The sequence below is a fragment of the Carcharhinus amblyrhynchos genome, chromosome 14 (assembly GCF_965287045.1).
Source record: "Carcharhinus amblyrhynchos chromosome 14, sCarAmb.v2.hapA, whole genome shotgun sequence".
Taxonomy (NCBI): Eukaryota; Metazoa; Chordata; class Chondrichthyes; order Carcharhiniformes; family Carcharhinidae; genus Carcharhinus; species Carcharhinus amblyrhynchos.
In genome coordinates this window covers 41,186,679-41,208,240 of record NC_137337.1, presented here as the reverse complement: position 1 = coordinate 41,208,240, position 21,562 = coordinate 41,186,679, and the positions used below count along the sequence as shown (strand labels likewise).

General features: G+C 39.9%; 1 protein-coding gene across 5 annotated transcripts in view; it reads right to left on the bottom strand.

The window, feature by feature from the left end:
* arid4a (AT-rich interactive domain 4A) overlaps window positions 1-21,562 on the bottom strand; it is a 103,102-nt gene that overhangs the window by 50,118 nt on the left and 31,422 nt on the right. For all 5 annotated transcript variants that reach the window (XM_080202779.1, XM_080202782.1, XM_080202783.1 and 2 more), the window contains exons 6-11: window positions 13,787-13,866; window positions 13,615-13,712; window positions 8,979-9,114; window positions 7,965-8,044; window positions 6,356-6,432; window positions 5,312-5,466 (exon numbers count right to left, since the gene is read on the bottom strand). In XM_080202779.1, the coding sequence (XP_080058905.1) occupies window positions 5,312-5,466; window positions 6,356-6,432; window positions 7,965-8,044; window positions 8,979-9,114; window positions 13,615-13,712; window positions 13,787-13,866 (626 nt within the window). The remainder of the gene's footprint in view (window positions 1-5,311; window positions 5,467-6,355; window positions 6,433-7,964; window positions 8,045-8,978; window positions 9,115-13,614; window positions 13,713-13,786; window positions 13,867-21,562) is intronic.

Below are 21,562 nucleotides of genomic sequence, written 5' to 3'. Positions count from 1 at the left end.
GTATTTTCTAAATGCAAGATTTCCATTTTCTTTTGATTCTGGGATCAGATTCCAACCACATATTTGCACCATCATTGCTTACTTCCACCTGTACGAAACTAATCAACTCCAATCTTGTCTCAGCTCATCTGACGTTGAAATCCTCATCCATGTCTCAGTTGCCTCCAGACCCAACTTCTTCAATGCACTCCCTACAGACCTCCCATTTACCACTTTACATAATCTTGAGTTGATCCAAAACACTACTGCAAATATTGTAACTTAGCCCATTTGTTTGCTAATTTACACTGGACGCTGGTCCAAAAATGCATCAACTTTAAAATCCTCATCTACGATTTTGAATCCTCCGTTACAAGTCTCTGAGATCTCCATTCACTTCCAATTCTGGCAACTTGTGCATCCCTAAATTTAATAATGCCACCTGTGATGGTTGCGCTTTCAGCTGCCTTGGCCTGAATATCATCTGGAATTCTCTCAGTAGTCTCTCCACATCTGTTCTCTTTCCGGACGTTCTTTAAATTCTAACTGTTGGATCAAGTGTTTTGTTTTCTGTCTTGATATATCCATATGCAATTCAGTGTTTCTCTTGAAGTCGCTCTTAATCGCTTTGAGGTGGCTTACTACTTTAAGTGCACTACACAACTTTCAGTTACTGTTGTTGAATCATGTGTTTGTATCCTGCTTCACATTTCTCTCCCCTCTCCCCAAAAGAAAACATTTAAACCACTTCTCCAGCAAAATGCAGCAAATGCAATTTTCTGATGTTCAATTTCGAACGAGATCCAAAGAAGTTCCTTTTGCTGGCTATCATTGAGCAAGATAGAACATGCACAACAAGCAGTCAACTGCCCTTGTTCTAGCACAGGTAAGTACATGATCAAAAATACCAACATATTCTATATTATTTTTAAATAACTCAAAAAGCTACAACTCTGAAGAAGCTATATTCTGGCATGCTGCAAAGAAGGGAACGAATATGGCAAAAAAATAGTGAGTATACTTCTACTTATGCTACCATCCTAGTCGGGGCCATGGCATTTAAAAATAAATTTGAACAGTGACTCAGTAACCACAAGATCTTATGGTTGAAAACAAATCAATTTTAGTATACAAGTTAAGCAAATACTGTGAATATTTAAAAGTTATAATGAAAAACATTATAAAACTCATTTACATATACTTTAGGCTAAAATTCTCAGCAGAATCTCCACATTTTTAATGTGACCTGCCCAGAGAAAGTCTGGCCTATTTATCAGGTTCTTGGAAGGTTAATTCAATTTTTGTGAGACAAATGCCGCATTCTTCTGAAATTCACAGAATTTGTCCTTGATGTTTCAGCTATTCTTTGTGGAATGAAATTTGATGGGGATCCTTCCATTAGTTTTAGTTAAGCGATCCTCCAATTTTCCTTTAAAACCTTACAACTACAGACTTCCCGACTCAAACTTGGGTTTCACTGCATTCATGATTAACGCTTCCCCTTCAGAAATACCCCAGATTGTGATAGACCTTTTTCTTCTGGTCCACAGCCATTTTTCAGCTCCTTGCATATTCTTTCTCTGCCTGAACACAGGGCTTACATTCATAAACTCAGGTGTTTTAGTTCCAACGCAAAAGACCTTGCGGAAAAAGCCACAGACAACTTCCCAGAATTTCAAGCAAGGCTCCATCCTAAATTACGAATCTTTATAGAGACAGAGGTTAGTTGAAATGCTGGCTAGTTTTTTAGACTAATTAACATCCAGTTTCAAAATCTTTTGACCTGGAGGTCTGCGTTAATAATTTACATTTCTGGTGAAATCAGGGCAATTCTCTTCAGATTTTACTGTCTGCAGTCCCTAGATAAATAAAGACCACTTGCAATTTTTATGGCTTTCCATAAACCCTCCTAACTCTGAACTTATGAATACAAATGGATCTCTTTTAACTACCATTATTTGAGGTGTTCTGGCAATTTCTAACATTTTAATGACCTTGCCCATACAAATTTAACCTTTGCAAAACTAAAACTTCTCTAAAGTATTAATATGAACCTTGAACTAGATGATTATCACACTAACTCCAAAGCATTTCCACCCGAATAAATGATAAATATATTTATAAAGCAACTACATGTCTGTGCTCATTATGAACCAAAGTTTGAAAAAAACTGATGCTCTTTGCTCCAGAGTATTCCAATACATATCATAGTTTTGAATCACTGCTTCATTATCAAATCTGAAACAATGAATTCAAATAGAAATACATGTTACAAAAATAGTGTATCTAAATCTATTTGTTGTTACCCATTTCTGAAATATAGCAGTATAGAACTATTAATCAAAAAGGAGAATTATCACCTTGTATATTACACATGAAATACCTTAAGATTAATACTGTCACATACTATGATCTGGCCACTTAATAAAAATCCTATGTTTTTTAAATATCATATTGCCATTTGTGGGAGCTATACTCAAATTGGTTGTGATTTCAAAATTACATCACTGACGGCACAAAATAAGTTAATAGACTGTAAAACATTTTGGAATGCCCTGTGGATGTGAACGGCGTATATAAACGTAAGTATTTCTTTTCTCCTTTGCCACAAAAAGGTATAAATATTTTTCTGCTTTGGTTGGAACAAATAGAAATTGCAAAGAAATGTTTATCTCAAAAGCCAGGAGCTTAATGCTGATGTACTTGGCAATCAAAATGCCAGAGGACAGGTGCTAGAATAATTTATTAGATGGCCAACTCGTTAACGAAAATAGACGAGGGAAAGACAGACACACACACAGCTTCTGTTTTTTTTAAAACAATCAAAGTTCAAAAGCATAAGCAGCCAGCATGGACATTGACTAAATGGCCTCTTTCTATACTGCAGATCTCTATTAGTCTATAATATTATTTGAGCAATTGCTACCTGGTCCAAGAACAGATCACAGCAGTTTCACTTTTACCAGATCTTTTTCCTTGGCATTGCTCGTGATATATTAGAATCATAAAAACTGGATTATAAAATGGATTATAGCTTAATATTTACATTTTGATAGCCATTTCATAATGGACACAATAGAACTTCCTTGAAGAAAGCAGTCTGCTGCAACAGTGTATTTATTTTGGTTTGTTCTTTTAAGTACACCAAGTCTAACTAGACCACTGCAAAGATCTGATCCTCCAGCTACTCAGCCCTGCAGGCAAGAGCTGATAAAATGAGAGGTTAATTGGAGCCTCATTACTTTTGTTCAGGACATTCGCTCTCTTCAAACTGGCAACTGCATGTCAATCTCCCAATAGGGAGGCCTTGTGGCACAACAGTTAGCACCCCTAACTCTACACCAGAGGTTCCAGGTTCCACACCAGGACTTGTTGGTCATGGAAGGAGCATTCAACATGGTTCAATAAGCTGATAATCAGCTCGTAAATCCTTTCTCCACTTCCTCACTATTCCCCAAAGGGTTACAAAAGTGTGGGTGTGAGGGTACTACGGCTACTACCACTACTACTACCTCCACCCAATTCCTTCATTTAGGAAAATGGCAGAAAAAAGTGAATAGCTTTCTCTCACTCCCGTATTGTTATTTGCTGTGTTAGAAATAATTTATTTAAACCAAATGAGGTGTATGTTCAATACATTTAACATACATCATGGTTTTAAAATAGGACAGGTATGATCTATTGGAGTGTGGTGCACATGCTACAATTGAATGGCTTATTAATATGGATAAACTTTCCAGAGTTATATTATTCAGATATGCAGTTTGTTTTATGTGAATGAATACATGTGTATATACATTTAAAAGATAATGGAAGGGTCAATCAAGAAGAAAAAAACATTTGCTTCACAGCAAGTCAAACAATCTAAAACCACGAAGGAGTCAAAATTCTGCAGCACAATCCATCTGGCCAAAAGCTTTTCACTCCCTTTCCTAATTAGCCAATTAATATCATTACTTGACTTTACTGTTTTGTTTGGGCATGGAAAAAAATCCAACATTAAGTTCAAGTCATGGAAAGCTGATTTGAAAGTATGGCAAACTTCCAAAGGCTGTCTGCCAAGCTGCTGCAGTCTTGAATTACATTTGAGCATGCTCACAGTAAAACCAACAGCATGTTGCTAGGGAAACACTGTAGGAAGTGGAGTGGACACCCACCCATTTCAGTTTGAACATGAAGGTTTTAAAACAATCTTTCCACAGTGCAGTCTTAATGGTACCAAGCAGTGAAAATGAAACCAACTTTAGTTAGGAGTAAAACTTCACCCAAGTGAAACTCAGTGTTGTGTTGCCAAAATGAAGGTTTTCTATGCACACATTCCAAAATCTTAAGCAGTTCTGTCAAGAATTTAAAGGATTTAGCAGTTTACTGGAAATTGAAAAATCTGTGGATGCAATTTTCTGCTTTCAATTTATTCTACTTTCAAAGTTCAGACAATTGTTCTATTAGGTGGCATGTACACATTATATTGAGAAATCTGAAACTAAAAAGAGTAATTGTTGTAAAATGAGATAACTTGTTGACTTGTTAGCTTTATGAATATAGCAATACTGTTGCATATAAGCTAAAGTTATTGATGTTTCCTTCCAACGGCTTGGAATTGGTGACTATTAAGATTGGAAAATACATGAAACTTTCATTGTTCAGTTTGCATTCTTTTTTTCAGCAAATTGCCTTCAGATTTTTTCAATAAACTCAAAATCTGCATGTAGGTTATCATAGAATCATACAGTGCAGAAAGAGGCCATTTGGCCCATTGCGTCTGCCCCGATCACAATTCCACCCAGGGCCTACTCCTATATCCCGACATATTTACCCACTAACCCCTCTAATTTACACATCTCACGACACTAAGGGGAATTTTTTTTTTAAGCACGGCCAATGAACCTAACCCGCACATCTTTGGATTGTGGGAGGAAACCCACGCAGACATGAGGAGTATGTGCAAACTCCACACAGACAGTGACCCAAGCTGGGAATTGAACCCAGGTCCCTGGAGTTGTAAAGCAGCAGTGCTAACCACTGGGCCACTATGCCACCCTTGGCTATCGTGGTGGTTATGTTGGGTGTCCAACTTAATAAAACATTACAATCTTAATATGCTACAAGCCAATTCAAATTCCTCCACTATGATCAATTTTAAGCTAGTTTCATGTTATACATATTTAAGTTTTCCATTTGAGAAAAAGTCACGAAAAATGCTTAACCAAAATAAAAACCAACCTCTGTATATTAATATATTCAAAGATGGCAATCAATTCCTTGTGATAGTTTCTGATCTCAAATTTAAATTAAAAATTGTTCAATAAAATAAACTGCAAAAATGTCCTACCTCATGCTTCTTTTCCTCATCTTCCTCATCATTCTCTGCTTCCTCTTCCTCCTCCTCTTCATCACTACTTGAGGATTCCAAGATGACACTCATATCCACCTTCCAGCTCTCCGGAACAATCCTTTGCTGGTAGAATTTCTGAGCTTCTTCAAGTGCTACAGAAAACAAGTATTTAAAAGTTAGAACTTATTAATTTTGTTTATATCTGACAAACAGATTCCTAGAATTTTACAGCACAGAAAGAACCATTTGATCCATCATGTCTATGCCAACTCTTTGTAAGAGCTGGCCAATTAGTCCCACTATTTCTGCATAGTGCTGCAAATTCTTACTTTTCAAGTATATAAAAAAAATCCTTTTGCAGCTGACTATTGAATATGCTTCTGCTGCCCTTCCAGACAGTGCATTTCAGATCATAACAACTTGACAAAATCATCACCTCAAAATCGTATCAATTTTTCACCTTTTATCTATGCTTGCAGCCTCCGAGTGAAGCTAACTGGTACAAATCATTGCTGTACATTGAATTCAAACTGTCCAACATATTTAAAATTAGTACCTAATTAACAGCCACTAAAGTTGTGACTTGTACATTACCTGTGTGGAGCAGATTTAGATTCAAGCCCAGAAATCAGAAAGAACACCATGATAATTATTTGACCCACACACTCCTGCCATCATCTCAAACCAAAATCACAGGATAAAGTTGGAATAAATGCTAGTGGGACTAGAACAAGCTTTACAAATGGTAAAACAAGAGACTCCATTATAAAATAAAAATCTGATGGATTATCACAGTATTTCGGCTAATGGAATAAAGGCTCCTACATGAAGAGCCTAGCAAACCAGAAGTATAAGTGTGTTCCACAGTCTAGAACTATACTAGGTCATTTCACTCTGCCATTTAGATGTTACTGTCTAAAATCAGAAAATAAGGCAAATGTCTTTGTAAATGCCATGATTCAAGCACGTTGATCACAACTAGCTGTATTAGACACTAGGGAAAGATTTGTAATTCACTCCATCTTAGTTTCCTTCCCTTACCTTGTTTAACAACTGGGTCTGGTTTTGAAACTTTGTTCCAGTCGAGCTCTCGGATATCTTTTCTTGCTATAGGGTAGCTGTTATTTAAAAAAAGACACCAAGATTCAACATAAAGTAAACAACGTTGACTTTGTCACATAAAACCTGATATTCTATTAGACTTCACAGTTCCAGAACTAACTATGTACCAAGTAATAAAAACCAAATAAATAAACAAAGCCATCTCATTTTCAATAAACTGTCCCATCCATGCACCACCTTTGTTATTTAACACATAATTAGCTCAATATACTTTTGGAAACTGAACTTCAAATGCAGACTACAGGAGCAGATAACACATACAGCATCCTGTCCCTTAAGGCTTTCTTGACATTGTTGCAGCAGTAACAAGGAGATGGTCACATTATGATTAAAGAAATTTTTTTACATCCGTAAGTCTGAACACTTGGAAATACAACGGCCAATAAGGCAGTCAAAAAATGTGCATTTGAAAACTGTATTTAATTTAGTCATTTAATGGAGTCCTGGTTAAAATTAAAAATTTAAACTGCCAACCAATGTGCCATGATGAGAATGATTGTTCTGGCTTTATCGATTATGACTGCATGAAGCAAATGGCCAAGTCACATCTAGGTTATCTTAAAAGGAACAATTTACAAATGAGAACAATAATTGCTTTACAAGAAGTGAAAAGAAGACAAGGGCAGCAAAGCACCATTTGGGTCACTGAAGCTTAACATAGTGCAGAGTAGTACCCAACGGTACTAGGGCAGCATGGTAACGCAGTGGTTAATATTGCTGCTTCACAGCTCCAGGGTCCTGGGTTTGATTCCTGGCTCAGGTCACTGTCTGTGTGGAGTTTACACATTCTCCTCGTGTCTGCGTGGGTTTCCTCCAGGTACTCTGGTTTCTTCCCATAGTCCAAAGATATGCAGGTTAGGTTGATCGGCTGTGCTAAGAAATTGCCCCTTAATGTCCAGGGGTAAGTAGTTAGAGGGATTAGTGGGTATAATATATAGGGATATGCGGGTAGGGCCTGCGTGGGATTGTGTTTGGTGCAGACTCGATGGGCCGAAGGGCCTCTTTCTGCTCTGGAGGGCTCTATGGTTTGATAATAGTTAGGTTCCTCTGTGGTTTCTGTTGAAGTTGTAACAGATTGGGAGAACACCACTGAAAGCACTGGAATAACAGCATTTATGAAAACATCAGGGGAAGTTTTGGTATATAAAAGTTGATATAGTCAAATACTTGAGTCATTAAAGGATTTTATCATATTTTACCCTAACCATATAGTTTCTTAAAGATAATGACAAAATACACATTTGTGAGCAGTTTCAAAGTCAGCTCTAGTGAAATACATGTCTATACGTGAAGCCTGCCAAAAACTCGTTTTAGTGTCCTTTCTGAATTATTTGTAGAAAATAACATCTCATCTCTAACCAGCGATGAAATCAATGTATAGCTTCACTTTACAATGAAGCTTTCAAAAATCACTTAAGTCAGTGTGAGACATCACCTACAACCAGTGTAGCTTATTTTGGAAGTTGATAACAGATTTGCATTCTCAAATAGCTTATTTTCCATCCATGCATTTCATATCTATACTTACAATTTGGAGTCTGCAAAGGATCGCACTAAGCATTGGTCCTTTTTCACAGTGATTTCATCACTGCAACTTGGAGACAGCACCTGAAATGAAAAGACAAGTACTGCTTTTTTTAAGGTTGGTTACCAAGTAAACCCAAAATAAATGTAGACCCACGATGGGATGTTGTCTAGTAAAAATCATTAGAGCAGTTCAGAGTACCAGCAGATGGGAGGGAAAACAGTCTGTATAATTCAAAACTCTTTCTTCTCAGGTACAGAATATCAATTTTGATTGATTAAACAAATCAAGATGGAAGAACAGTTTGTAATAAAATACACAATTTTCAGAAACTTTCCTTTAAACCTTCAAAAGAAACAGCAAACATGAAGTCAAATCAGAGTCATCTTTCCCCTCCAAACATCTTGATATACAAGTCTAACCATCAGATATTGTAAGTGATTTGACTGAAAGCTTTTCAAAGTACAGCCTGAACTTTTCTCATCAGAACTAAACTTTCCAGCAGGGATTCACTGGATTGTACTCAAGATTGCCAACATGAGCTGATTCTCCCCTTCTCAAACCTAGAGGAACAAAGGTCAACCTCAGTAATCCAATTGCTACCCAAGAACATCAAATTCAGAAAAAACCAGAACAACGTCTTCAAACTACCTGGTCTCTTACTATTTGGTGTAGCACAAAAGGTATCATTTCACTGTAGACTATTGGGAATGTGATTCAATTTCATTCCCATCAGACTGTGCGCATGCTTAATACTAAGGTGTACTCTTTACAAAACTGGTTCTGTATCCAATTTTTCAGCAATAAACCAAATAATTACACTGCATTATTTGCATTTGTTTCTAAATCAGTTATTCAATGGAAAATAGACATGTTATTTCAACAAACAGCACTTATCAAACACTTCCAAATACACCACCATGGTCAAAAGCAAAAATGTTTAAAATTAAGCGCTAATGGTCCAATTACGTACCTTAAATCAAGATCTTGAAAGGTAAATATGATAGCATCACTTACCAAAGCCGGATACCAGCCTTTTCTCTTGTCTGCGTTACAATCTACATAAACTACTTTGCCCAAAAGTTCATCATTAAGACGTCGCTTGTCATCATCCTCATCTTCACTTGGCTCTTCTTCCCTTTCATCCTCAGGTCTGCAAATTAATTGTTTTTAAAAAACCATCACTGTTGGCTTGTAGATTTTTTTAAAGCTGAAATGTACTCTTCAAAAGAAGCAGTATTCCAAATTTAAAATTATTTGTTCTGAACCGATTGGCTCACTGTGGTTAGTAGTTCCTGGCTAATATCATACTGAATACGGAAAAAATACTGTAATATACTGAATTGGGAGACCACCCATTCTCCAAGTCCCAATACTTCAGAATTTCCTTCAATATTTTGTTGGCGTGGAAACACAGCCCAACTCCTCAGATAAAACATTAATGGGAATCGAAAAGACAACCTATCTCCAATTATTCCATCGTTAACTCTGAAGTTGTCACATGAAGAAATCACAAGAATTATCTACTGGGCAGCATTTATACTTAACCATCTTTACTGCTCTGGATTACAAGTACCGAGTAATTTCAAGGCAATGGCCTAATGGTATTGTCGCTGGGCTATCAATCCAGAAACTCAGCTAATGTTCTGGGGACCCAAGTTCGAATCCCACCACGGCAGATGGAATTTGAACTCAATAAAGAATCTACTGATGACCATGAAGCCATTGTCAATTGTCAGAAAAACCCATCTGGCTCACTAACATCCTTCAGGCAAGAAAATCTACCATTCTTATCTGGTCTGGTCAACACGTGACTCCAGAGCCACAGAAACGTGGTTGACTCTCTACTGCCCGTGGGCAACTAGGCATGGGCAACAAATGCTGGCCAGTGACACAAAAGGGAGAGATTACGATGCTAGGGGTATACTATAGGCCACCCAACAGCCCGAGGTCAGTGGAGGAAGGTATTTGCAGAGGCATTTTAGATAGGTGCAGAAAGAATAAGGTGGTTGTAGTGGGTGACTTTAATCTTCCTGGAGTGGATTGGAAGGTGCCTAGAGCTGGGGATACAGATGGAGAGGAGTTTGTAAAATGTGCGTTGGAAGGGTCCCTGGAGCAGTACGTAACTAGCCCGACTAGGGAGGGGGCTATACTGGATTTAGTGTTGGGAAACGAGCCGGGGCACGTGGTTGAGGTTGAGGTAAGCGAACACGTGGCTAACAGTGACCACAAGTCTGTCTACTTTAGGATAAAAATGGAAACGGATGAGTACCGTTCAAAGGGGAGGGTGCTGAATTGGGGGAAGGCGAGCTATAGCCGGATTAGGAGGGAGCTGAAGGACACTGATTGGGAGGGGTTGTTAGCTGGCAAGTCCACGGTTGGTAAGTGGGAGGCTTTCAAGGGCAAACTGATAATGTTGCAGGAAAGGCATGTGCTGGTAAAGAGGAAGGATGGGAAAGGCAGGATTAGAGAGCCGTGGATTACAGGGGGTATCAAAGACTTGGTTAGGAAGAAGAGGCAGGCATATGTTAGGTCGAAACAACTGGGAACGGAGAGTGCGCTGGAGGAATATAGAGAGAGTAGGAGGGAGCTAAAAAGGGGAGTTAGAAGGGCATAAAAAAAAGGGCATGAAATGGCTTTGGCTGACAGAATTAAAGAAAATCCAAAAGCATTTTACTCTTATATTAGGAGCAAGAGAGTGGTTAGAGGGAAAATTGGTCCTCTTAGGGACAAAGGAGGGGTGCTATGTATCGACTCTGAGGGAATGGGGGAGATCCTGAATGAATACTTTGCGTCGGTATTCACGAAGGAGAGGGGTTTGGTGTCTTGTAATGTCTTGGAGGGAGCTGTAGATCAGTGGAAGGAAATATCCATTACGAGGGAGGAAGTGCTAGGGTTTTTAGGTAGCATAAAAACGGATAAAGCTCTGGGGCCTGATGGTATTTATCTCAGGCTGCTTAGGGAGGTGAAAGATGAAATTGCTGGGCCTCTGACGCAAATCTTTGTCTCTTCCTTGGACACAGGTGAGGTCCCAGAAGACTGGAGGGTAGCTAACGTGGTACCGCTGTTGAAAGAGGGTAGTAGGGATAACCCTGGTAATTATAGACCAGTGAGTTTGACATCGGTGGTAGGAAAATTATTGGAAAAAATTCTTAGGGATAGGATGTATGAGTATTTGGAGCGTTGCGATCTGATTAGGGATACGCAACATGGCTTTGTTCAGGGGAGGTCTTGCCTTACGAATCTGGTAGAATTCTTCGAGGAGGTGACAAAAACGGTTGACGATGGGTGTGCCGTTGATGTAATCTATATGGATTTCAGTAAGGCGTTTGACAAAGTCCCTCACGGTAGGCTGGCAGAAAAGGTTAAGGCACATGGGATACAAGGACAGGTAGCTAGGTGGATCGAAAACTGGCTGGGCAATAGGAGACAGAGAGTAGTAATGGAAGGGTCCTTTTCTGGCTGGAGGTCAGTCACCAGTGGTGTGCCGCAGGGCTCAGTACTGGTACCTCTCCTCTTTGTAGTATATATAAACGACTTGGAAGAAGGCTTACGTGGTGTGAACAGCAAGTTTGCGGATGACACCAAGATGGCAGGATTGGCAGATACTGAGGAGGACTGTCAGGTGACACAGCAGGATATAGATAGGTTGGTATATTGGGCAGATAGAGGGCAGATGGAATTTAATCCTGACAAATGCAAGGTGATGCATTTTGGAAGGAATAATGCAGGGAGGAGTTACGTGATAAAAGGTAGACCGATTAAGAGTATAGAAATACAGAGGGACCTGGGAGTGCAAGTGCACAAGTCTCTGATGGTGGCAACACAAGTAGAGAAGGTTGTCAAGAAAGCTTATGGAATGCTAGCCTTTATAGGAAGGGGTGTAGAGTATAAGAGCTGCCGTCTAATGCTTCAGTTGTACAGAACGTTGGTTAGACCGCATTTGGAGTACTGCGTCCACTTCTGGTCACCTTACTACCGGAAGGACGTGGAGACCCTGGAGAGGGTGCAGAGGAGGTTTACCAGGATGTTGCCTGGCATGGAAGGACTGAGTTACGAGGAAAGGTTGGAGAAACTGGGGCTCTTCTCCTTAGAAAGATGGAGATTAAGGGGGGATATGATAGAGGTGTATAAAATAATGAAGGGAATAGATAGAGTCAACAGTGGTAGGCTTTTCCCTAGATTGGGGACAATTACGAGAGGTCACAATCTAAGGGTGAGGGGGGAAGAAGTATAATTTGGATACGAGGGGAAGGTTTTTCACGCAGAGGGTCGTGGGGGTATGGAACGTGCTACCGAGTAGGGTGGTGGAGGCAGGCACGTTGGACTTGTTTAAGGTTTACTTAGATAGACACATGAGCGAAACAAGGATGGAGGGTTATAGTAGAGGGTATTAAATAGGGTCAGAGCCTCGGGACGACACCGGAAATGTAGTATTACATATTAATGTTTTGTCTTTTTATTCCACAGGTGTCGGTCCGCCTTGTTGTCAAACGAGGGGCATGCACACGGTGGGTCGTGCGTGGGCTGCTCTTGGAGGTTCCGAGAGTGGCCTAGTACTTTGTGTCATTGTGTATGCTTAATCCTGGACCAGCAGACGGGCACCGCAACAGCTCAGTGACTATCACTGCTAGCTGTGCAGATACATGGATTTGGGCCTGTGTCTGTGGGAGTTTGCGCATTCTCCCTGTGGTTGTGTGGATTTCCTCTGGGTGCTCCGGTTTCCTCCCACACCCCAAAGATGTGCTCTTAGGCTGATTGGTGTACCAAATTGACACTATTCTCCCCTGAATCTGGCTACATTAGGGGTTCCACTCGCATACACACAGGGCAGGGTAGGTGTAGGAAGATGTGGCAGCGCGGGCTCGTTAGGCCAAAGGGCCTGTTTCCCGTGCTGGGTTGTTCTTTGTTTATATCCCATTCATCAACAAACAAAGGTTTACTGGCGACATTCTAAATGCGGTTTGAGCATTTGATGTATGGTGATTTCAACATTGTAATGAACGAATCCTCAACAGTGGGAACATTCCTTGCCTCAAAACTGATGACCAAGTCTCTCAACATCAGAACTGATTCAGGAGATTATTCAAATTCACGATAAAAATACCTAGTTGCACTATACTCAAATAATATTAGTGACTGTGCAAAATGGTTTACCATGTTCTCCTTTGAAACACACATTCCTTTTTGTTGTTTCTTTTAATGTCTAAGCAATTTGTGAGTAAATAACCTGTTCAAAGAATTCCATCAATGATGTTTTAAAACCAGATGCCAAACACAAGTTCACTCTGACTTTCCTCTCCAGGAGGAGTCTCTCCTTAAATTGAAGAAATATTCAGTGGAACTTTAGTGAAATTTAGTGAATTTATGATCATCGAGCATAACCTGGGGAAATTTTACAATCTGGAAATACCACTCAACTGCCTTATAAAATTACATCAGATTGTTACCTCTGATGTCTGTTGTAATCAGAAGTTTAAACATATTTTCGTGAGTGCTATGCAGGGAATAACCCCTCTAACTTAATTTTTCATTCTTAATTATTTTATATACAAAGAACCATTTTCTAGGTTAAGTCTCAGAAAAATACAAGAGCTCTTCCACAAAACGTTATGGGAAAAACAAAATGTACATAACGGTAAAAGGTACTTACGCAGGAGCAGAGGACAATCTCCTTCCTCGGTTTGTTTTCTTCCCAATGACCGGTGTGCCGAAGTGTTCCGGGTTTGTCAGTGGCAACTGATCAAGGGTCTGAAAGCAAGCACTGAAGTTATGGTTCTGTATTGTAAAGATTACTTTATGACTATATCTGGACAACTGCTTACCTCACTCTCTGCAAAATGCCTCTCTCCCTTCAGGCACAGAGATGTACGCCTAAGGGTCCTCTCATCCCCGTCATCAAACACTGGACAAAAAAAACAAAATCAAAATTAAAAACAGAAATCAGGTAGCAAATTTATATCCAGAACTATGGCATAAACTGCTAATCAGATCAGATTTACAGTAATTCCAGCCAGTCTCTCAAATACAATGTTAAACAAAATTTAGAGAAAATGCCACAGTTGTTATTTGTGACAGCAATGGTGTTGCATCATAGCTCAATGTGTAAAACTGCTGTACTCTTTGGTATGACTGACTGAAAGAAAGAAAATAATGCTATTGGCATCTTTGTTTTGATGACAGCACATAGGTACTTAGAGAATAGCCTAGCTTGTTTCAAGACAAAATCGACCTGGAACAACTGTATCTAATAAAAACAATCTGTGGTATCTTGCCTTTATGATGTCCATAATACGCATCTGAGAGAAGCCTCTACTAAAATATAAGCAACCGATGGTCTTTATTGAAATTTAGATTTGGCTGGTAACTTTGTTTTGAGATTTACATGGGATGACATTGGATATACAGCGAAGAAACAGACGATTCAGCCCAACCAGTCTATGCAAGCACTTACATTCCACTCCAGTATCATCCCATCTATCAATATCCAAATCTATCATTGTAGTTCTTCTACCTTTTCTCCTTGATGTGATTGTCCAACTTCCTCTTAAATGTACCTATTCCACTCCATTTGCTTCAACCAACTCAAGTTTTATTCCAATTGAGCCATTTTTCTAAAATCTTTAGAGTGAACTCAGTAAACTGGAAAGCCTCCAGAGCAGATCAGCAACAAACTATCACATAAGGTTTAGTCAGACCTTGAGTCTAGTCCAGCTCATTTTGAAGTTTAGCAAAGCAAATACAACTGTTCTTTTTCCACCTAGTAGTTGTGGATAGTTAAATTTGTAACTGCTCTAAATCTAGAATGCATCATTCTTTTGCTTATTTACTCACTTACCAGTTAACAAATTTGTAGCCTAAACCAAGTTCTAATCAAGCACTCCAGTAATTTTCAAAGTTGAAGCAGTTAGAACTTTTCTGTTAAACCTTGAGCTCGCTATAAAGGAAGGCCTCAGCTTACAGGTTGCTAGAATATGCCTAAAGGAGACTTGGAGTGAGTGAATCAGAAGAAAGAATTTGAAGATCAGTACAGACTGATATAATTGAAAGACTGCCATTAAGTAGTTTAAGCTACCACAAGATGGCCTACTTCCATGGGGAAGGGGTCTAACTGGTGTATCTCATACCCTGCGATGCTAATATATGGGTTGCCTACTGGAAGGAGGGGCCAAAACTTAAGTATCTCCAATCACCAACATTAATTTCATATATGTTGAAACATCAGTCTTCAGAACTGAGAAAACTACAAAAAAGAAAATTTGAAATAAAAGCAAGCAAGATGAGGGTAAATCACAGGCAGGTCAGCATCTATTAGGAGAAAAGTTTATTTTTTCCAGTATAAAAACAGAAAATGATAGATAACCCCAGCAAGCCTGGCAGAATCTGTGGGGAGAGAAACAGAGTTAAATTTAGAGTCCTTATGGCTTCTTCAGAGTTTTTCTGTTTTTATTTCAGATTTCCAGCATCTGCATTTTTTTGTTTATTTATGTTGTTTTCCACTGTGTTGCGGTTACAATAATTCTAGGTCAGAATACAGAAAAATATAATTCATTGAATCCCTAGTGTAGAAGGGAGCCATTCAGCCCAACACACCTGCACAGGCACAATCCCACCCAGACCCTATCCCCCTAACCCTATGTATTTACTCTCCTAAATTACCCTGACACTAAGGGGCAATTTAGCATGCCAATCAACCTAATCTGCACATCTTTGGACAGCAGGAGGAAACTGGAGTACTTGGAGAAAATTCATGCAGACATGGGGAGAATGTGCAAACTCCCAGACAATCACCTGAGGTCAGAAATAAACTCGGGTCCCTGGCACTATGAGGCAGCAGTGCCAATGATCATGCCACTGCGTAGCCATCCAGAAGATCATAATCTGCCATCCATTATATTATAATCTATCTTTTCTTTTTCCAGTTGCCCTTGAGCTGCTGTGTATTTCCAAAACGTTCTGTTTCTTTTGAAATATCACACAGATTGTTTTAATTTCTAGGCAGGTATCATGATAAAAATCTCTCAAACAATGACTAAGAAGCTACTGCTCATCAAAATTTACAACATAGAAGGTGGTCATTCAGCTTCATGAGTCAGTTCTCTTAAGAATGCAGTCCTACTCCACTTGCCTCTGCCGGTATCTGTCTAAATTTTGCCATTTTAAAATATATGCTCAGTTTTCTTTAAAAAGCTGAATGGATACTGCTGCCACTGCTGTCCATGACAGGCCATTTGATGTCATAACACCATCCCATTAAAAAATCTCAATCTCTCCCCACAATGTTTTGATGATAGATCAGGTGTGTTCATTCTTGGATTTACTCCCAGGTGCATACATAACTATGACAAAGGTAAACTATTCTGCCTCATGACCTCTTTGCAGCCTTTAACATCCTCCTTCCATGACCTCTCCAGTTTCTTTCAGTTGAGTAAGACTGTACTCACCAGGCTCCATTCATCTATATTAACAACGCCAGTCAATGACCTACTGTGGCGTCTCTTCCCACTTTTGCACCATGACCAATTATATCTGACAAGGATCTATCCTTGATCCTCTCCTATTTTTCAACTACATTCTATGTACATTCTACAGTTTGGCAACATCATCCAAAAAGACCATGCCAATTTTCATATGTGAGCTGACAGCAATGATCTCTACTGTATAACCATCTTTCTTGATTCTTCCACTGTACCAAATAATCACACAGCTTGTCCAATATCTTGTGCTGGATGAGCAAAAATTTCTTTTGTTTAAATATTGGAAAGACTAAAGCCATCATTTTTTATTCCTGGGACAAACTATATTCTCTAGCTACTGACTCCTCCCTCTCAAACTCAGGCTAAACCAGACTGTTCGTAACTCTGGTATCACAACTGACATAGAACATAACAGCACAGTACAGGCCCTTTGGCCCTCGATGTTGTGCCAGGCTATGTCCAAACCCAAGATCAAGCTATCCCACCCCCTATTATTCTGGTGCGTTCCATGTGCCTATCTAATAGCCGCTTGAAAGTTCCTGAAGTGTCTGACTTCACTATCACAGCAGGCAGTGCATTCCACACCCCAACCACTTTGAGTAAAGAATGTACCTCGGCCATTCCTCCTATATTTCCCACCATGAGCCTTATAGTTATGCCCCCTAGTAACAGCTACATCCACCCAAGGAAATAGAGTGGATATGCAGAGACTATCTATACCCCTCATCATATAAACTTCTATTAAGTCATCTCTCATCCTCCTCCTCTCCAAAGAGAAAAGCTCCAGCTCCCTCAACCTTTCCTCATAACTAACCAACCTCCAAACCAGACAGCATCCTGTAAATCTCCTCTGCATTCTCTCCAATGCTTCCACATGCTTCTAAAGCTTCTGGCGTTTACTATCAAATAAACCTGTTGGACTTTAACCTGGTGTTGTGAGACTTCTTAGTGTTCTATGAGACAGCCAGTTACTTATCCAATCGGCCAAATTTCCTTCTATCCCACACCTCCTTACTTTCTTCATGAGTCTACCATGGGGAACCTTATCAAATGCCTTACTAAAATCCATGTATATGATATCAACTGCTCTACCTTCACCTACACACTTACCTCCTCAAAGAATTCAATCAAATTTGTGAGGCAAGACTTACCCCTCACGAAACTGTGCTGACTATCCCAGATTAAGCTGCATCTTTCCAAACGGTCATAAATCCTATCCCTCAGGGCCTTTCCAATTAACTTACCGACCACCGAAGTAAGACTAACTGGCCTATAATTACCAAGGTCATTCTTATTTCCTTTCTTGGAGAGAGGAACAACATTTGCCACTCTCCAATCCTCTGGCACAATCCCCATGGACAGTGAGGACCCAAAGATCAAAGCAAACGCTCCGCAATCTCATCCCTTGCCTCCCAAAGTATCCTAGGATGTATCCCATCTGGCCCAGGGGACTTATCGACCCTCAGGTTTTTCAAAATTGCTAATACATCTTCTGTCAGAATATCCACCTCCTCCATTCTATCAGCCTGTATCACATGAACATCCCTTTCCTTAGTGAGCACTGAAGGAAAGTATTTATTCAACACCTCACCAATCTCTTCTGACTCCATGCACAAGTTCCCACTACTACTCTTGGCTGGCCCTAACCTCACCCTGGTCATTCTTTTATTTCTCATATAAAAGAGTAAAAAGCCTTGGGGTTTTCCTTAATCTGACCCGCCAAGGACTTCTCGTGCCCCCTCCTAGATCTCCTAAGCCCTTTTTTCAAACTCATTCCTAGCTACCTTGTAACCCTCAAGCAACCCAACTGAACCTTGTTTCTTCATCCTTACATACGCTTCCTTTTTCCTCTTGACAAGACATTCAACTTCCTTTGTGAATCATGGTTCCCTCATTCGGCCATTTTCTTCCTGCCTGACAAGGACATACCTATCAAGCACACACAGTATTTGTTCCTTGAATAAGCTCCACTTTTCATTTGTGCCCTTACTTGACAATTTCTGTTCCCATTTTATGCTCCCTAATTCTTGCCTAATCGCATCATAATTATCTCTGCCCCAATCCCTCTCCATTGCAATAATGGAAGGCACCGAATTGTGGTCACTATCTCCAAAGTGCTTTCCCACAAACAAATCTAACACTTGGCCCGGTTTATTACTCAGTACCAAATCCAATATGGCTCCACCTCTTGTCAGCTTATCTATACATTGCGACAGGAAACCCTCTTGCACACACTGTACAAAAAGTGCCCCATTTGAACTATTTGACCAAAAACGGTTCCAATCAATATTTGGACAGTTAAAGTCACCCATAATAACTATCCTGCAACCTCCACATCTATCCATAATCTGCTTTGCCATTTCCTCCTCCACATCTCTATTACTATTTGGGGCCAACAGAAAACTCCTAACATGACTCCTTTCCTATTTCTAACTTCACCCATATTATTTCAGTGGGCAGATCCCCCTTGAAACGCCTTTCAGCAGCCGTTAAACTATCCTTGATTAACAATGCCATTCCTCCATCCCTCTTATCACCTTCCCTACTCTTACTGAAACATCTATAATCCAGAACTGCCAACAACCATTCTTGTCCCTGTTCTAACCATGTCTCCGTAATGACCACAACATCATACTGCCAAGTACCAATCCACGTTCCAAGTTCACCTACCTTATTCCGGATGCTCCTTGCATTGAAGTAGATACACTTCAACCCACCATCCTGTCTGCCTGGACACTCCTGCGACCTTGGTACCTTCCTCAGTACCTCACTACTTTCAACACTGGCTTTTGGACTACAGCTCGTTTCTCATCCCCCAACAAATTAGTTTAACCACCCCCCCACCCCCACCCCCTACCCCGAAGAGCTGTAGCAAACTTCCCACCCAGGACATTGGTGCCCCTCTGGTTTAGATACAAACACTCCTGTTTGTACAGGTCCCACCTTCCCCGGAATGTGCTCCAATTATCCATGTAAATGAAACTTTCTCTCCTACACCATCCCTGCAGCCATATGTTAATCTGCACTCGCTCCCTGTTCCTCAACTCACTAGCACATGGCCTGTCAACAAACCAGAGATGACAACATGCTTTGTCCTAGCTCTCAGCTTCCATCCTAAATTCCTGTTTTAAATTCCCATCCCTTCTCCGTGTGTCGTTGGTACCGGTGTGTACCACGACCTGCGACTGATCCCCTTCCCCCTTAAGGATCCTGAAAACACGATCCGAGACTGCACAGACCCTTGCACCTGGGAGGCAACATACCATCCTTGAGTCTTTTTTGCCGCCGCAGAACCTCCTATCTGTTCCTCTAACCTTTGCGTCCCCAATAACTATTGCTCTCAATAACCACTGACCTTGAGCTCCCAAACATGTGTCCACGCCATTACCAAGAACACCTATTGTTATTTCCATTTCGACTCAGTTCCTGCCTCAGATATGCCGCTGAAAATCAAATTCATGCCTTTGTTACCTCCAGACTTAATTATTCCAATGCAGTCCTGGACAGCCATAAGCATTATACACTCTGTAAATTGGAGGTCATCCAAAGAATTCTGCTTACTATGTCCTTACTTGCACCAAGTTCCATTCACCTACAACCAATCTGTTTGCTGATCAACAATGGCTCCCAGTAAATCAACACCTTGAGTTTAAAATTCTCTCTCTTCCTTCCAAATCCCTCCATAGCCTCATTCCTCCCTCCCTATCTCTAATCTCTTCCAGCCCAAAAACTTTCAAGCCCTTCGCACTCCTCCATTTCTAACTTCTTAAGGATTTTTGATTTTAACTATTGGTGGACAGGCTTTCAGCCATCCAGGCCCAAAGCTCCTGAATTCCATCCTTAAACCTCTCTGCCTCAGATGTTTTTGGCTATATAACGTAATATGACTATGTGGTTCGATGTCAAATGGTGGTTTACAAGGCTCCCATGAAGCACCTTAGGGTGTTTTAAAGATGCTATATAAACACCACATGTTGTTGCCAATAAGGGATTTCATGGAGTTTGCCATTCAACTAAAATAATTTGTAAAAAACTGCCAACATTTCAGACCGTAATATTTTCAAAATAATCCAAGTCAAATTTCTACTACTGGCTACTTGATCATTTCTTCCTGCATCATATTATAGATACACTTAATTTATTAGCTTTCTCCTAAACAAGACAGTGATAAGACCATGAGTGAAGGATGTTTGGGTGCCAGAGGGGTGGAGGCCCCTGAGGACAGTCTGTTTGGATCTTTACAAGATTTACCCAGAAATTAGAAGAAGTTTTAATTCTTCTCACTTTTTTTTCCTGAGTAGCTAATAGGAAATCATCCGAAGTTTGCAATTTAGAAATCACATTTTTGGATGGTCCACTGCATACGGCAATTGCCCAGTAGTAGTTTTTGCTTCTGGACAATTGCCATGCAAATGCTTACCTGTGAAGTTCCAAGATCCCCACAATGACTCTGGGAAAACTGGAAGTTAAGACCCATGTAGATCATTCCAATATCATTCCTATATAAACTGGATGGATTTAATTAATTTCACATGAAAGGAATTGGAAGTTACAGTTTCTTTCAACCACACCCTTGCTACACTAGAGTTAAAACGCAGACTTCTCAGTAAACTTGACACACAGGCTGCAAAGACCAGAATAATGTAGTGTTATGGGTGTAGTCTGAATTTTACACATCACATTTCCTAAAGAATCCGTTCCTGTCAAGGGAGTAAATGGCCACTTAACTGAGTTATTAAATCTTAACTGCAGTACATTTGAAACTCAGCCAAGAATATGGTGAATTCATCTTGAATGTGTAATATTATAAGTTTTACTTAATATCAGCTCCAGGCTAATAGATGCAAATCACAACACATCACATCACAAGGATTATCAAGCAAGTGCAAAACATCAATAAACCATAAATCCAACTGAAGTACATGTGCATGTTTTACTAAGGAAGGCAAATGATAACAACTGATACATTAATTAATATTAATAAATTATAGTGCATTTTAAAATAGAAGATATTTGGCTCATCTTTCAATGTAGCTAAAGGAAACTTGAGCTTATGCAATGAATTTGATACAATTATCCCTTCATATTACAGGATCACTGTGATTCTCCATTACAGCAGTTTGC